The sequence below is a fragment of the Salvelinus fontinalis genome, chromosome 4, assembly GCF_029448725.1.
Source record: "Salvelinus fontinalis isolate EN_2023a chromosome 4, ASM2944872v1, whole genome shotgun sequence".
Lineage (NCBI taxonomy): Eukaryota > Metazoa > Chordata > Actinopteri > Salmoniformes > Salmonidae > Salvelinus > Salvelinus fontinalis.
The window spans coordinates 66,254,372-66,269,227 of NC_074668.1; the positions used below are offsets into that span (position 1 = coordinate 66,254,372).

At 40.4% G+C, this 14,856-nt stretch overlaps 2 protein-coding genes across 3 annotated transcripts; both read right to left on the minus strand.

The window, feature by feature from the left end:
- Nucleotides 1–221: 221 nt before the first annotated feature.
- Nucleotides 222–2,604, minus strand: LOC129854235 (probable ribosome biogenesis protein RLP24). The gene is made up of 6 exons (XM_055921041.1): nucleotides 2,443–2,604; nucleotides 1,896–2,009; nucleotides 1,720–1,792; nucleotides 1,061–1,124; nucleotides 690–775; nucleotides 222–527 (listed from the first exon to the last, which is right to left on the minus strand). The coding sequence occupies exons 1-6, from the start codon at nucleotides 2,521–2,523 to the stop codon at nucleotides 457–459; spliced, it is 489 nt and encodes a 162-aa protein (XP_055777016.1). The 5' UTR covers nucleotides 2,524–2,604; the 3' UTR covers nucleotides 222–456.
- A 217-nt stretch (nucleotides 2,605–2,821) lies between these two features.
- Nucleotides 2,822–13,657, minus strand: LOC129854238 (ras-related protein Rab-27A). Of its 2 annotated transcripts, none has more exons than XM_055921049.1 (6): nucleotides 13,245–13,657; nucleotides 6,845–7,017; nucleotides 6,177–6,262; nucleotides 5,927–6,054; nucleotides 5,672–5,795; nucleotides 2,822–3,810 (listed from the first exon to the last, which is right to left on the minus strand). In XM_055921049.1, exons 2-6 carry the CDS (start codon nucleotides 6,995–6,997, stop codon nucleotides 3,606–3,608), a joined length of 696 nt encoding a protein of 231 aa, XP_055777024.1. In that variant the 5' UTR covers nucleotides 6,998–7,017; nucleotides 13,245–13,657; the 3' UTR covers nucleotides 2,822–3,605. The 2 variants fall into 2 exon arrangements, with proteins under 2 accessions (XP_055777024.1, XP_055777025.1); XM_055921050.1 differs by having other exon boundaries at nucleotides 5,927–6,030; nucleotides 13,245–13,648.
- Between the last annotated feature and the right edge of the window lie 1,199 nt (nucleotides 13,658–14,856).

Below are 14,856 nucleotides of genomic sequence, written 5' to 3' on the forward strand. Positions count from 1 at the left end.
TTAGCAGGATTTAGCAGTTGGGATTTTTGTTTGTTGATTTTTGTCTGCATTCATTCTAAACAAATATATTGCCATTCAATCCCCTATGTGCCATGTCTGTACTTGAAGTACTGTAATTCAGCATGTCTTCACCAAAACTAAAAAAAAAAAAGCAATTAACTTCAAACATATTCGACAATGTGCAATTTCAAAGTTCATGTGGATGAATAACAAAACAAATGTCAGGACACAATACTTTATTAAAACCATCATTTGACAACACTCCACGAAATTATTTTCAAAGGGTTTAATATTGTGTCAGCACCCCAGAACTGCACTGGGTTGCAGTGCTATATATGGTTATTTCTTCCCAGAATGTTGTCCAGAGTATGGTAAAGGAAAGTCTATGGATGTTATGAATAGAGCCAGTGGTTGCTTTGTAGGTCTCTATTTCAGCAGAGCCCCAATAAGGACTTGCTAATCGTCGCCCATTTCCACATCTTCTTGTAACTTCTGCACCATCTTCTCCTCCATAACCTTGGCTTTGCCTACATATGGGGAAAAAAATTGATTAGCAAAATTCTATATCTTTCATTATGCAAACTCGAAGTGGAATGAATGCCATCACCTAATTTCTCAAATTATATATATACACATACATACACACAATGTAAAATACTAACAGAAACAAGGGAAATCAGTGAACTCACCTGCATGTGGGGCTTTGATGAGGTGAATGTTCTTCTTCACTTCGCTGATGGCTTCCTCCTTTTCCAACTGCTTGCCCTTCTTCAGTCTGATCAAGAAAGGGATAGAGAAAATATGGCAAAATCTATTTGAAAACAGTGCTAAAGGCATATCAGACTCCAATACTTGGCAAAACTGGCCTTATGTTAGCCTAGTTATTTCCCTCTAACTCATAATAATGTTATGAAGCAGGGACTGTGTAATTAAAGTTTAACTCACTCTATGGAATACTAATATTACCATTATAAAGTTGGAAGTCCCATGTCTTCCTAGTGTGGCCAACAATTTCAAATTGAACCAGGCTCTTATCTGTGGGGGGAAAGCTAGGGCTTACCTGTTGAAAATGAACTGTGCCTGTCGTTTCCGTTTTATTCCTTCCACCTTCCTCATTGCCTCCACTGAAAATAACAAAATTAATTGGATTTAACAGATCAACAAGGCAATTAACAAAATCTTAGAAGTTAGCTACCGTTGTCTTGATGTTATGCTGTAGTAGTAACATACACCACCATGGAACATAGAGTAACGTTTGTCATTTAAATGAGCGGAGGGCATGATCTCAATCTGTCATGTGAGAATTGACTTGAATAGAGTACGAAAACAATTAAAAGATGAAAGTGAGGGCAGGGGTGTAATTAGTAAGAACCAAATGGGCCGAAGCAGAGGCACCTATCAGGGGTGTATTCATTACACCAGATTCTGTTGCAAAATGTTAATTAAGTCTGTTGCGAAACATTTTGTATCAGAAACAGTTTACTCCAAGCAGAAAACAATTTGCAAAGAAAACTAGAATTTATATTGGACAAATTCAGGTAGGTTCATCCCGGTTTCATTATTTTTGTTTGGTTCTTAAAACGGTAAACCATTTCCATTGCAAGAAATACTGAATACAGCCCGGACTTGTCCAATAAGAAACACTAATTTTCATTGCAAAACGTTTCACTACGGTTTGCACTAATAAATACACCCCTGGACTTTAACCATAACAAGTACCTGTCTTGCTCCACAATTCCCTCTGGTATTTGACGGCCACATTTCTGCGCTTCTCGAACTCCAGGCAGTTATCCTGTTGGAAATAATTCAGTAAGAGACTCAAGGGGAAAACGTTTATGATGGTTTATCAATCATATCACATTCTACAACTTGCATGGGTGAATGTGGGAACTCACCACTGTCAATTCCTTGCCAGATGCTTTCCTGAAAGCCTTGGTCCATCTGGTCTTTCTTGGGTTACGCTTCTTCTTGAAGTTTTTGAGGCATTTTGATCTACAAAACCTGAACGTCTGAGAAGACATTTTAGTCATTACTTGATTTATACACATGGTAGCAGCAACAAGAACTGATCTATGTCTGGTCATGGAGAGACCCCCTCAATGTACAGGAAACAACACTACTACAGCTTTAGCAAAGCCAATATCTCCTTCACTGCCGAGTGAGACAGACTTCACTTGGCAACAATAACAGGCCTGGCTGGCTATGAAACTGCACTAAAACGTTGAAAGACAGCTATGAGGAGAAAAACAAATAGGTTATCTATGGCATAGTTGGGCACCTGGGCTTATACTTGTCTGATGTTACATAGCTACAGACATTTGGAAGAAAAAAAACATCCCAGCTGACAAAACAAGCTAGCTACAGTAGGAAGTTAGCAAAACAGCTAACATATTAGCATGGAAGCCATCAATCCAGAAAGTAGGACACAAAAAAACCTCAAACCTTGCAGTCGTTCCGCACAAACATCGTACCGTGCCCGGGATACACAGGTCCCGAGCAAAAGTAACATTTTTCAATTCTCATCGTTAGATTTCTCGATTATTTATTGCCCATGTGTTATCCGTGGTGGAATGCGAGTGGCAGGATTTTAAAAGGAAGTTACGATACACTATTTCCGGTAAATAAATATATTTTCATGTTTTTATCGTTACAAACTGCCCCCTAGTGTGTAACTAGAGAAGTTTCTAAACTTAATTTATTGCTTGGAAAATGCAGATTTTGTTTGTAAAAATATTTTCGTTACGTTACATATTGACGAGAACAAGATTGACACTAAATAATGTCGTTTCAGAGGTAGCCAAGGTGACAACTGAGACAGACCTTTAATAAATAATAAAATATATTTATTTTCTGGAATAAAGGATATGGTTTACATATTTGACATAAAAACAGTGTTTGACAGAATACAGCAGATTTAATGCACATTGTATGATATGAGTTAACAAAATCAGCATTGATTTACGTGGAACCTCAAACATTTCTGATAGCCCCAAGATCCCGACATCGTGATAAAAAGAAAGACCCCAAATGACTCCGCTACTCAGATACTACAGAGCAGGCCTACACCATAAATCACTCTATTCACTACAGATTGCATGTGCTCAGGACTTTTACATTGTACAAGAATAAATGGAAGTGCATTGTGACAAAAATATCCTGTGTCAAAAAGTTCAATGTAATAAGGATGGGTTTCCTTTAATACACAGGGAAGTGTTCTCAACTAATACAACTTTCAGTGGCTTCTCACTTTTCTACTGGATCTTAGAAAATAGTTACAATACACTTTTATGTTTTACAATTTAAAATACATATAATATTATCTGAAATGAAAACATAAAGGCACTTAAATTGACACGTGAATGGAGAGGCACCACTCCAAATGGCATAATCAAATTAACAAAACATAATAATGCTCTGGTACATTTGGCAGGGGTTGGTGGTTACTTTCAGCTTTGCACGTCATACACACCCCCCCCCCCCCCATCTTGACAAAACTTCCTATGGTACCTTTGATTTACAAATGTTACATGCCTTTCATCACATGCCATATAGCCCAGTCCTACCAAAACATCACTGAAGGTGCAACCATTATCTGTATGTGTACCCTAACAAGCACATTTGCCCTTCTCCTGGGTCTTGGGCTCTGTGATGTCTGTGTGACCACTGTGTCCGTTGGATCGCACGGTTCCATCAGGGATCCAGGACTTGTCCACGCAGCGCTCCATCCTCTTCATGATGAGGTCCAGCAGGACATCCACAGCCTGGCTAACAAACTGCCCGTTAGCTGCACTTGTCTCAAAGTAAGGGATTCTGCATAGAAAGGAGAGCAACACATTATAAGATCAACATCGACTGATACGTCTCTGAATGAGACAAACTATCTACCTACAACCTGAATAAGTTTAGATCTAACTGAAAGCTTTACACTAAGACAGAATATAGTTCTCAGCAGTTGAAAAGAAATCAAGGTTGAAAAAAATTAATTGTTTGGGTGTCCTTTGTTTTTCGTCATGAAACATGCACTTGTGCTATAGCAGTGGAAGATGCATCTTTGAAATAGTAGAGGATCGTGGCTCTCTAAAAAAACACATTGGATTTCAGACTGGTGGAGCCATCGGTTCACATAACGTTAAAAAATATGAACACTAACAACCATGACATCTCAATATGACGTGCGTCTGGAAGAGAGACTTCAGACTACTGTTGAGTTAGGAGATTCAGATGGCTATCTGTATAATATTCAGCAATAACATTATTACTGGGCTATGTAAATCTGATTATCCATCCTAAAACTTTAAATATGTTGTCACTTAGATATTTTCCGCGCACAAGATGGCCATTCAGCTCACCATAACAGCTTTTGAACATAACTCTAAGCACTGGGGGCTCTATTTTCGGCTGGCCTTAAGCTCGTGCAATTTTCAAAACGCACGCTCGTTTGCAATTTAGACCTGTTAAAGCCGGAGCTGTTCTATTTTCAAACCCTAGTGCCAGGATTGGTAATTTACCTGTCGTATGAGCTCGCTTGCGATGAGGTCAGAGGGGTGGCAATATCCAAGTTGTGTCCTTAAAAACATGCGCCAAAGTGCCAATTTCAGTATGCACTGGTGGAGATATTTAAGACCAACCAAAAGCTGGCCGTAGCTAATGCGGTTGGATACGGCATGGATTTTGACACCGGAAGCGCAGCCTATCCAGCAGTGACACACAGTGCCCATATGCACATGGAACAAGAGATACGTGCTTTTTTTAGTGTTCCCCATATACTTTTTGTATTGATTTGCTCTTACTTTAAAAAAAGACACTCCTCCAAATGTATTTAAACGATTCAGTCGTATTATGCAGTATCAACGGTAGACCTAGGCTGTATCTTTCTTATTGAGAATGTGCCTCACACAAACAATACAATTTAAGGTAGACAATTTTTTAAGTATGATATCTAGAAGGCCTATACTGATTGAAGCCAATTATAACAATGTTGACTGTCAACACTCCAGAGCAAACACTGGATGTTTTTGTTTTACTCTTGTTATCACTTGTTACTCTAGCCTATGCTATTGAATAAACTGTATTATCAATCTACAATGGTCTAGGACAGAATATTCCGTGCCCCCAGCCAAATTGGAGTTAATGACAATGCAAAGACCTTCAATAACCTACAGACCTTGCGACTAACACATGCAACCTTGATTGGCCAGTGAGTGGTCAAGTCCTCTTCCCACCTACAACTTGTTTATTCATTAAAAAAACAGCCATTTCGCACCACCTTCAGCTATTGCGCTCATAATAACGGCTGTGAGAATAGCAAAAATATTACTGACACACCCCTCGACCTACCGCCAGCACTTATATTTACTATTGCGTTAGGCTTGTTAAAAGAGCCCATAGTCTCTTACTGCATGGTGTTAGACCCCAAATATGGTGCATTTGTTAGTTTTAGTAAAACATAGGTCAATATCTAATCCCTTTATATTCATTAAATGTGTAATTTCAGGCCACAAGCAGGATACTTTATATGTGTGTAAATATTTGCCTTTCCAGAAGGACCAACCTAGCCTAACGTTTAGTATCGTTCGAGATTCCCCTGCACAGCCTTGAGTAAACACACATCAGCCACTGCCTTCTTGGCAAATGTTTCAGGGCGGGTTAGTCATAGGTAAGGGACACATACCCATACTTCTCTGCCAACTCACGGGCCTCATCTTCACGGACTGCCCTCTGCTCCTGCAGGTCACACTTGTTGCCACAGAGAACAACATCTGGATTCTCGCAGTAAGCATGCATCTGTAATTGACCTGAAAAAGAGAATAAGCCCGTCGTCAGCCCACCAGTCGTGATTGAAAGATAGTGGTTAAGACACTGCACATTTCTTTGGAAGTCAACATGAGATTGTGCATGTAGATTCTGACAACCACAGAATACTTACTCATCCAATTTCTGACATTAAGGAAACTCTGCTCATTGGTGAGGTCAAAGAGGAGGAGGAAGCCCATCGCATCTCGGAAGAAAGCTGTTGTCAAACTCCGAAATCTGACACCACACAAGAAAAAACACCTTGTACAGAGTTTAATTCAGCTTGGAGAAAGTAAGCATTTGAAAGCTGCCAACAACTACCTGAGAACCAGTGAAGGCTTGAGCAAGCGTGTCAGTGGGAGATGAGTTTTGGATTGGCTTACCTCTCCTGCCCCGCCGTGTCCCACAGCTGAACATGAATCCTCTGTCCTCTGCCTGCTGCCCCTTCTGGACCATTTGATTTGTATACCTGTCAGACAGAGAGAGTTATTATACCCATATAAAGCAGTGTGAGGTCACTCTGGCTGTGAGGCCCTAAAAATATACTTTCCTATTGGTCATCCTACATATACTATCTTGCAACCCAAAGTGAACCTAAACATTTAGATGGAAAATGTTTGCCCTGATAATCTCTACAATATACACAGCATGAGTGATTATGCTTAAATGACCCTGGTGTTTAGTTATGTGGTGTGAAGTGTTTATTTTCTAGGAGGGTGCTGCTGAACTCAAGTGATATTAGTCATCTTTTCCTGGTCTGGGAGTTCCTCAGATTCCTAAAAAAAAACAGAGTTCTACCACGCTCTCTTTTGCACTGAGGAGTAATGCTTTTAAAGTTACTACTTACTTTCCATGGTCAACAGTAAACCTGCACTACAAAAACTTTCACATGGAATGGAATAATTTACTATTTCAAATGTTAACTCTTTCAACAAAGCAGCATACTAATTAGTCATTACAGGTGGTAGGGGAGTACCTGTATGTGAATAATAAAATGTATGGTTTCCTCACACACACACGACAAATTGTATGACTAGGGCAATCAACTTACCACTCGTTTTTCTCTGAAATCAATGCCCACTGTAGTGATGAATTTGGAGTTAAACTTTTTGTCTGTGTACTGGTACAGAAAGCTGGTTTTCCCCACTCCAGAATCACCAAGGGCTAGGAATTTGATGAGGTAATCATAGTCCCCATCAGACATCGTGAGTGCTTATTTCAGACCTGAAAACCAGACAACACCAAACATTGAAGAAAGCAATGTAAAAACTGTGCACAACCGAGACTGTAGATAATAATTTGTAAACTACACTACATACAAAAGTATGTGGACACCCCTTCAAATAGTGGATACAGCCATTTCAGCCACACCCGTTGCTGACAGGTGTATAAAATCGAGCACACAGCCATGCAATCTCCATAAACAAACATTGGCAGTAGAATGGTCTTACTGAAGAGCTCAGTGACTTTCAACATGAACCCGTCATAGGATGCCACCTTTCCAACAAGTCAGTTCATCAAATTTCTGCCCTGCTATAGCTGCACGGTCAACTGTAAGTGCTGTTATTGTGAAGTGGAAACACCTAGGAGCAACAATGACTCAGGTGCGAAGTGGTAGGGCACACAAGCTCAAAGAACTGGACCGTAAAAATAGTCTGTCCTTGCAACACTCATTACCGAGTTCCAAACTGTCTCTGGAAGCAACGTCGGGAGCTTCATGAAATGGGTTTCCATGGCCGAGCAGCCGCACACAAGCCTAAGATCACCATGCGCAATGCCAAGCGTCGGCTGGAGTGGTGTACAGCTCGCCGCCATTGGACTCTGGAGCAGTAGAAACACATTCTCTGGAGTGATGAATCAAGCTTCACCATCTGGCAGTCCGTCGGACGAATACGGGTTTGGCGGATGCCAGGGGAACGCTACCTGCCCCAATGCATTGGTCCAATTGTAAAGTTTGGTGGCGGAGGAATAATGGTCTGGGGTTGTTTTTCATGGTTTGGGCTATGCCCCTTAGTTCCAGTGAAGGGAAATCTTAACGCTACAGCTTACGATGACATTCTAGACGATTCTGTGGTTCCAACTTTGTGCCAACAGTTTGGGTAAGGCTCTTCCTATTTTAGTATGACAATGCCCTCGTGTACAAAGCGAGGTCCATACAGAAATGGTTTGTCGAGATCGTGTGTGGAAGAACTTGACTGGCCTGCACAGAGCCGCGACCTAAACCCCATTGGGATGAATTGGAACGTCGACTGAGCCAGGCCTAATCGCCCAACATCAGTGCCTGACCTCACTAATGCTCTTGTGGCTGAATGGAAGCAAGTCCCTGCAGCAACGTTCCAACATCTAGTGGAAAGCCTTCCCAGAAGAGTGGAGGCTGTTTTAACAGCAAGGGGGGGGTCAACTCCATATTAATGCCCATGATTTTGGTTCCCAGTGCCTTACGCTACCAGGGTAGAGTGCCTGCGAAATAGTTGACCCGAGGACAAAAGTTTTAGAGCCATGTTGGAGACAGACACACCTCTCTGTCTGTCTGGAGAGTCTAGCCTACAGCTCTCATGGTCATGTAAGTATGCTGACATAGTAACAGGAAACACAAATGTTTTATGTGAAAGAAAACTACATTTGCCTCCACGCATGTTCAGCAAGGAAATACTCAAACTTAGATCCTGCTATAACCCCATCCGCAGTGAACTTTTACCTGTTTGCTTGGTAAAAGTGGATAATCTCCTATTTGGGGCAACTGTTACAGATTGAAACTCTACACGAGAGGATTAATTGGGGGTAATTAGGCAAATAAGACTAAGAATTACGCAATTGATCAACGGCCTGTAAAAATTCACAAGAAAAACAAGTTCTTCCATAGAGTTGACAAAATTTTGTTCAAATTGTATTGAGCGTTGTCTAGGGATCTGGAATTTTCACTGGCATGATTGGTCCTGGTCCATAAATAGTTTATGTAAATAAATCAGAATTAATCAATGTGTTTTTTATAGATACAAAATATGTATTACATAAAGCTATGCATTACTACAGAGTTATTATATCATAGCTAGAAAGTTGAGGCCTGTGAATGAGAAAGAATGTGGTGGACACAAGATGAGCTGAATACAGATATCCATCAAATTATATTCAAGGGAACAAGCTGGATGTGATTCCCACTGAAAGCAGAGTCCATCATATGACCAAGGTATGAAAAGGAATTATTTCACTCTGTCCAGCATTAAAACTCTCCTCCTGAGCAATAAGCTGTTTAAAGTCTGGAACAAAATCAAGTTCTGTGATGAACACACTGTGACTGGACTAGCAGCACCCCATCTTCAGCCTCTCTGAGCTGTTCCCCAGTGGGAAATGGAATAGGCAGGCTTACATTCTAAAGGCTTGTATATGGACCGACTTATTAGGTTCACCCCACAACTGCACAGTACTACCTGCACACACTAATCGATTGACCTCGTCAAGCAAAAAAGACAGTCAACTGTGTTATTGTACAAGTAAATTAGATGTCTCAAATCTCTTGGTCGCCAGGCAGTTCATGCTGGTATAAGGGTTACACCATCTGACCAGCAGGGACACATTTACAGAGGCTTTCCCCAGAGAAACAGGCCCCCAGGCTTGTGGGCAGCCCTGCTCTTTCATAAGTTAGGATCACTGAGGCGGCACCAGTCGCCCCCAATGGTAATCAGATTAACTGCAAAAGTTAATGTGAAAGCAGGCTGCTACAGAGGATGTTAATCATGTAGGCCAAAGACTTACAGTCCCTAGTGAAAGTCTACAGACCCCTTGCACTGTCTTGCACTGTCTTCACAATTAGCTGCTTTAAAAAAAAAAAATCTAAGAAGGAATAACAAATGTTTAAAACATCTTACCGGTCTAGACAACCTACTCCACATTCTCAAAGTGAAAGAAAAATTATAACTGTACCAACTCAATAAAAATCATGGGGACATGGTCATGGTAGCCAAGAAAATGGCATGCCCAGCATTTTTATACACAATCGTAAGCATGATGGGATGTTAATTGCTTAATTATCTCAGGAACCACACCTGTGTGGAATCACCTGCTTTCAATACTTTGTATCCCTTATTTACGCAAGTGTTTTCATTACTTTGGCAGTTACCTGTATGTTGCCATAAGAGTTGGGTAAAGTTGGTAGAATCTCATTCACAGCTGTAACGGCTGCCAAAGGGACTTCCGCCAAGCATTAACTCTGGTGTGTGAAGACATACGCAATCAATACATATTTTTTACAATTAGGAAAATGTTTAATCGTTTGTATTTACTTTAAAAATGTGGAAAAGATTGTGTAGATCAGTAGGGGACAAAATCTAATTTAATTCCTTTAATTTTAAGGACGCAAAATGTGAAGACTGTGCAAGGGATGTGTAGACTTTCACTAGGCACTGTATCATTGAACTGCCTATCCTTCGCTAAGCTACAGCCTGTAGAGAATGAACAAGAACAGCCTAAATTACATATTTATATCTAATTATGCTAAATTCATTTTTTACTGAGTTTTTTTTTTTTAATAGTGGGATAACAAGTAGTAGGCTTGGTAAAATATGTAGCATAGGACAAAGAAAGTGGTTTAAAAAAGAAATACAAATAAACATTTTATGAAATGACATGAGACTAATCTGATCACAGCTTCTACAAGGAAGCCTGAATGGCTGTGATTACATGTGTTGCAGACGAGCAGCAAAATAAGGTTGTTTGAGGAAGCCCACTATAGTGACTGAAGTATGAAATATTTTAAGGTGTGAAATACAATCTTGCAAGTTAGACATGAGAGCATCTTGAGTAGGCCTCCTGCACTTATTTTTGAGTGAAATCATAGCTATGCACTGACTGGCTAGTTCTACCTCACTGCCTGTCACTGATATCAGGTAAACATTCAGTCAGAATCCCTACACATTTGTTCATGAATTTGTTCATGCTTCACAAATTATTTGACTCACATCGCTGCCCCTGCCCATTTCTAAAACAGAAGATCCAAACTGAGCTCGTACTCAAACAAGGATCAGCTAAAGTCCTCGTCCCAAAAGGTGTTTCAAAGTTGTTATTGTAGGTTTACTTTCAAACCTAAACTTTAAGTGAAAGTGATTAAAAGAGGAGGCTTAAGGCAAAGCCCTGTTCTCTGGTGGTGTGAATTTCACACTAGTTGGAGGAAGGGCAAATCAGATTGTGCCAGCAAGCAGAACAAAGCCTTTCAGACATTCTCAGAGCAGTAGAGCTTAAGTACCCACCCTGGGCAGTTGGCCAACAATAATGGCGAACTCCTCGAAGGAGGAGGCGGATATGCAGATGACATGAACTTAAACTGCACAAGATGAAGGGTGTTGCAGCACCACAATACTACAGCACTCATCTCAGATATGTCTTGACAGAATGACTTGCCAATATGCATCTGAAATATCATCAGGTTTCATCATGTTCAGGGCTGGAAGCACTATTTTGTAACATTCTGAGTATGAATATGTTTTATATATCTGTAAGTGAAGAGACATTATTCTGATGATGAGAAATGGTTTACAGATTATTATGGGTGGCGGGTAGCCTAGTGGTTTAGAGCGTTGGTCCAGTAACCAAAAGGTTGCTAGTTTGAAGACATTTAAGCCTTATTGTTCCAGGGGCGTTGGACAATGGTGACCCTGGCCATGACCCCACTCTCCAAGGGTGTCTCAGGTGGAGTTGGGATATTTAAACACACACTTGTACATGTGTGAAATAGGACCAAAAATATAATTTGATTATGTTTGCGGTTATCATTAGAAACATTTCAGACAACATACATACCTGCGTGCACACACACACAGGCGCGGACACGCGTAAGAAGAAAACAATTGATTAGCTGACACAAACCCTACCAGAAACATAAAACAACATCTAATAACCCCCCACTCAGTTGGTCATCATGTGGTTGTCGTGACTGGTCATGTTTTACTCCATCATTGACCCTGTTTAATAACCATATCGCCCAGTTTGTTCACAAGCTCAATTGCTCAAATCTCAGACTAGACGGACATCTATCTTTGAATAGCTGACAGATGTAAAGTAAACTAAAGACAATCTAAAAGTTAATTTGGAATAAATTGGTTTATCATGTCCAGAATGTGTTTAAACCTTGAGAAAATAAAAATGAATTAACACAAAGACATACACCTAATTAAAAACGTTTCCATTTTTAGTTTGGTCTGAGCTGATGTTTTTTCTGCATGGCATGTCTCCAGACAAAATGCCAGACTGGTATCACTAAGATACCATACCAAGTTAGTGAGGTAGACACCTTGTGATGTTTCACCAGCCAAATGGATGCAGGTTTATGGATAGATAAACCTAGATAAATGTAGCCAATACAAGGGTTGTATTTACGAGGTCCCATAACACTTGAACAAAGAGCGAGGGAAAACTATTAAATATTGTAAGGTGTGCTACGTTCAAATCTGATGACGTCACCTTGTTTTTATATATTGTTATGAGAAAAACTATTTGCTAGTTCAAATTGGCATAGACCTGTGTAGGTTATATAAGCCTACTATTCCAAATGGTATTGCGCTCTCAAACTGTGATCAAATACATAATTCAATTGATACACAACAAGATACCGTAGAGAGCCACGTGTACCACCAGGAGATAAGTCTTACCCTTCTCACTCAGAATGCTTGCTTATAAACATTTCCTACAGTCAAGTTGCCTCATGGGTGGAATGTTATTAATAGTTTTCATAATTAATAAACATGTTTAAACAATTAACACCAAAATCCGATTGTTTCTATGTCAGACGGTTTTGTTACCAGTCTTTATATATCAGTCTTCTGTGATGTATATAAAGTATAAAATTGGGAAGCAAACTCAACATTTTAACTCTTTATCTGACATGGTACAAGTCTCTTATTTTTTGCAAGCCCATAACCATGTGTGTGAGGTGTACTAATTTGTTTAAAAGTAGATTCGTTTAAGACTACCAAGAAACACTGTGACCCTGATTTAGCCCACTGCGTATAAGGTTAAAAATAATGTGACCAGGGAAATTTGACAGGAAACTGTTACTTCAATTCCCAATGAACGTGTAGCATTCCTACAATATTAAGTACAGGCTACACGTAGCCTATCCTGTGTTACAACGTATGTGTATCCAATTTAAGAGTTCACTTCAAGACAACTATAAAAGCGGACACATCGCATTATGTAAAAACAAAACAAAAATGTCATTGCACTTTCAGTAGCCTTGGCTTCAAGTAGGCCTAGTAAATGTGAGCAGGAAATAACTTCGTTTCACTGCAGCCTCAGCTCAGTGGAAACGCAGGTGGTCGTTATACGATAAAGTAACCCCGTCCTGAATTTTTTTTTAACATGTTGCAGTTATAGCTGTCGATAGAAACAAGTCCGCTAAACAGCTCCATATGCCGAGACACATTTATTACGCTAACTTTATTTCGAGAAATTCAACTTACCAGTGTATGTGCGTCACTTTCTTATTGGTGTTTCGTGTAGAAGCGCCCTCTCAAAAGCGATGACAATTGGTTGATTAACAAACAAAAAAACTCACTAAATTGAGTTTACTAAATCCTTTCGATCCATTTGTTGCATTAACCCTCTTCACAATCAATGTAACATCACTTCCCGTCCAGTTGCAGTGAGCCAGCCCCTCCCTCTCTCTCTCGCCAAACGGTAATAGACCTCAGTGGGAGTTCCGAACGGAAAACGACCCTTCCCGCGCAGGAGTATTCTTTTGGAACTACGCTTCGATCACACCCACAGTGTCATGCATTTCGGTACACCAGAATTACATTATTTTCCAATGAAACGCTGCGTTTGCCTTGCAGCATTGCGTTGCAGAGGCGGTTGCAGTGCATACGTTGGATTTATCTAACGTATACGTCAAAAGCTTGACAGAAATTGTAGCAGAAGGTGAATGTTGAACTTTTGTTGCATACATATCCTGATGATGCTGCATACTATTTTGGGAATGACCTGTCGGTGTGTTCTAAGCATTACTCCCCAACCCTGTGTGTCACTTCGAACACACCAACAGGTCATTCCCAAAATAGTAAGCAGCATCACATGGAACAACAACAATTAAACATTCACCTTCTGCTACCATTTCTGTCAAGCCGTTTACACATACAGTTTGACGCCGACACGGGCGCGAACCAGGGAACTTCTGCACACATCAACAACGGTCGCCCACGAAGCGTCGTTACCCATCGCTCCACAAAAGCCGCGGCCCTTGCAGAGCAAGGGGCAACCCTACTTAATGTCTCAGAGCAAGTGACGTAACTGATTGAAATGCTACTAGCGCGTACCCGCTAACTAGCTAGCCATTTCACATCCGTTACATATGCACCATCCCGAATGCACTGCAACTACCTCTGTAACGCTGCATGCCAAACGCACCGTTTCCTTGAAAAATAATGATGTAATTCTGGTGTACCAAAATGCAATGAAGCTGTCTTTGTGATCGAAGCCTAACAAATGACAAGTAATCCGTTACAAATGTAAGTTTGTTCCACCTGAGCGAATCTGACCACAAGTCAGAGACCACTATGATGACACACCAAATGTGTTTCATGGATCGCGGGGAAAGAGCAGGAATAGGCTTTTGTAGGCTACAGTCCAAACTATGTCTCCCAAAGGTGCGACTGCTGTCGGCATTCAAATATGATCCAATTTGAATAAACACTTGGCGGTAAGGATGACAGCAGTGGTGTAGTCTACGGCGATACGGATATCACCTTTTATTGATATCTACATAGCACATTGATGTGAATCACACTGCTGCTCTCTCATTTAGCTATTTGCGCCTTACATATTGTGGTTGTTGTGGATAGTTGTAAACAAATCTAAATGTGCATTTGAACCCAATAATAGTGGAATTCAAGAAGTTGCCTATCAATCATTGTTTTTGAAACCAGTGGACAGCCAGTGAAAAATGCACTTTTGCGAAAGCTGCATAGTGCGGATCCAAGCCTATGGACTAAAAGTGTTTGTTTTTATTGCTCAATCTAATTCATGCTGATAAAAAATAAATAATCATAGGCCTAATGGACACATGCTCAAGCTCGC

Coding starts and splice junctions, on each gene's coding strand:
- LOC129854235 (XM_055921041.1), bottom strand. CDS start 2,523: ATGAGAATTGAAAAATGTTACTTTTGCTCGGGACCTGTGTATCCCGGG. Junction 1,793..1,895: donor CTGGCAAGGAATTGACAGTG/GTGAGTTCCCAC, acceptor TATTTCCAACAG/GATAACTGCCTGGAGTTCGA. Junction 1,125..1,719: donor GGAATTGTGGAGCAAGACAG/GTACTTGTTATG, acceptor TGTTATTTTCAG/TGGAGGCAATGAGGAAGGTG.
- LOC129854238 (XM_055921049.1), bottom strand. CDS start 6,997: ATGTCTGATGGGGACTATGATTACCTCATCAAATTCCTAGCCCTTGGT. Junction 6,263..6,844: donor ATTTCAGAGAAAAACGAGTG/GTAAGTTGATTG, acceptor TCTGTCTGACAG/GTATACAAATCAAATGGTCC. Junction 5,796..5,926: donor TAATGTCAGAAATTGGATGA/GTAAGTATTCTG, acceptor TCTCTTTTTCAG/GTCAATTACAGATGCATGCT.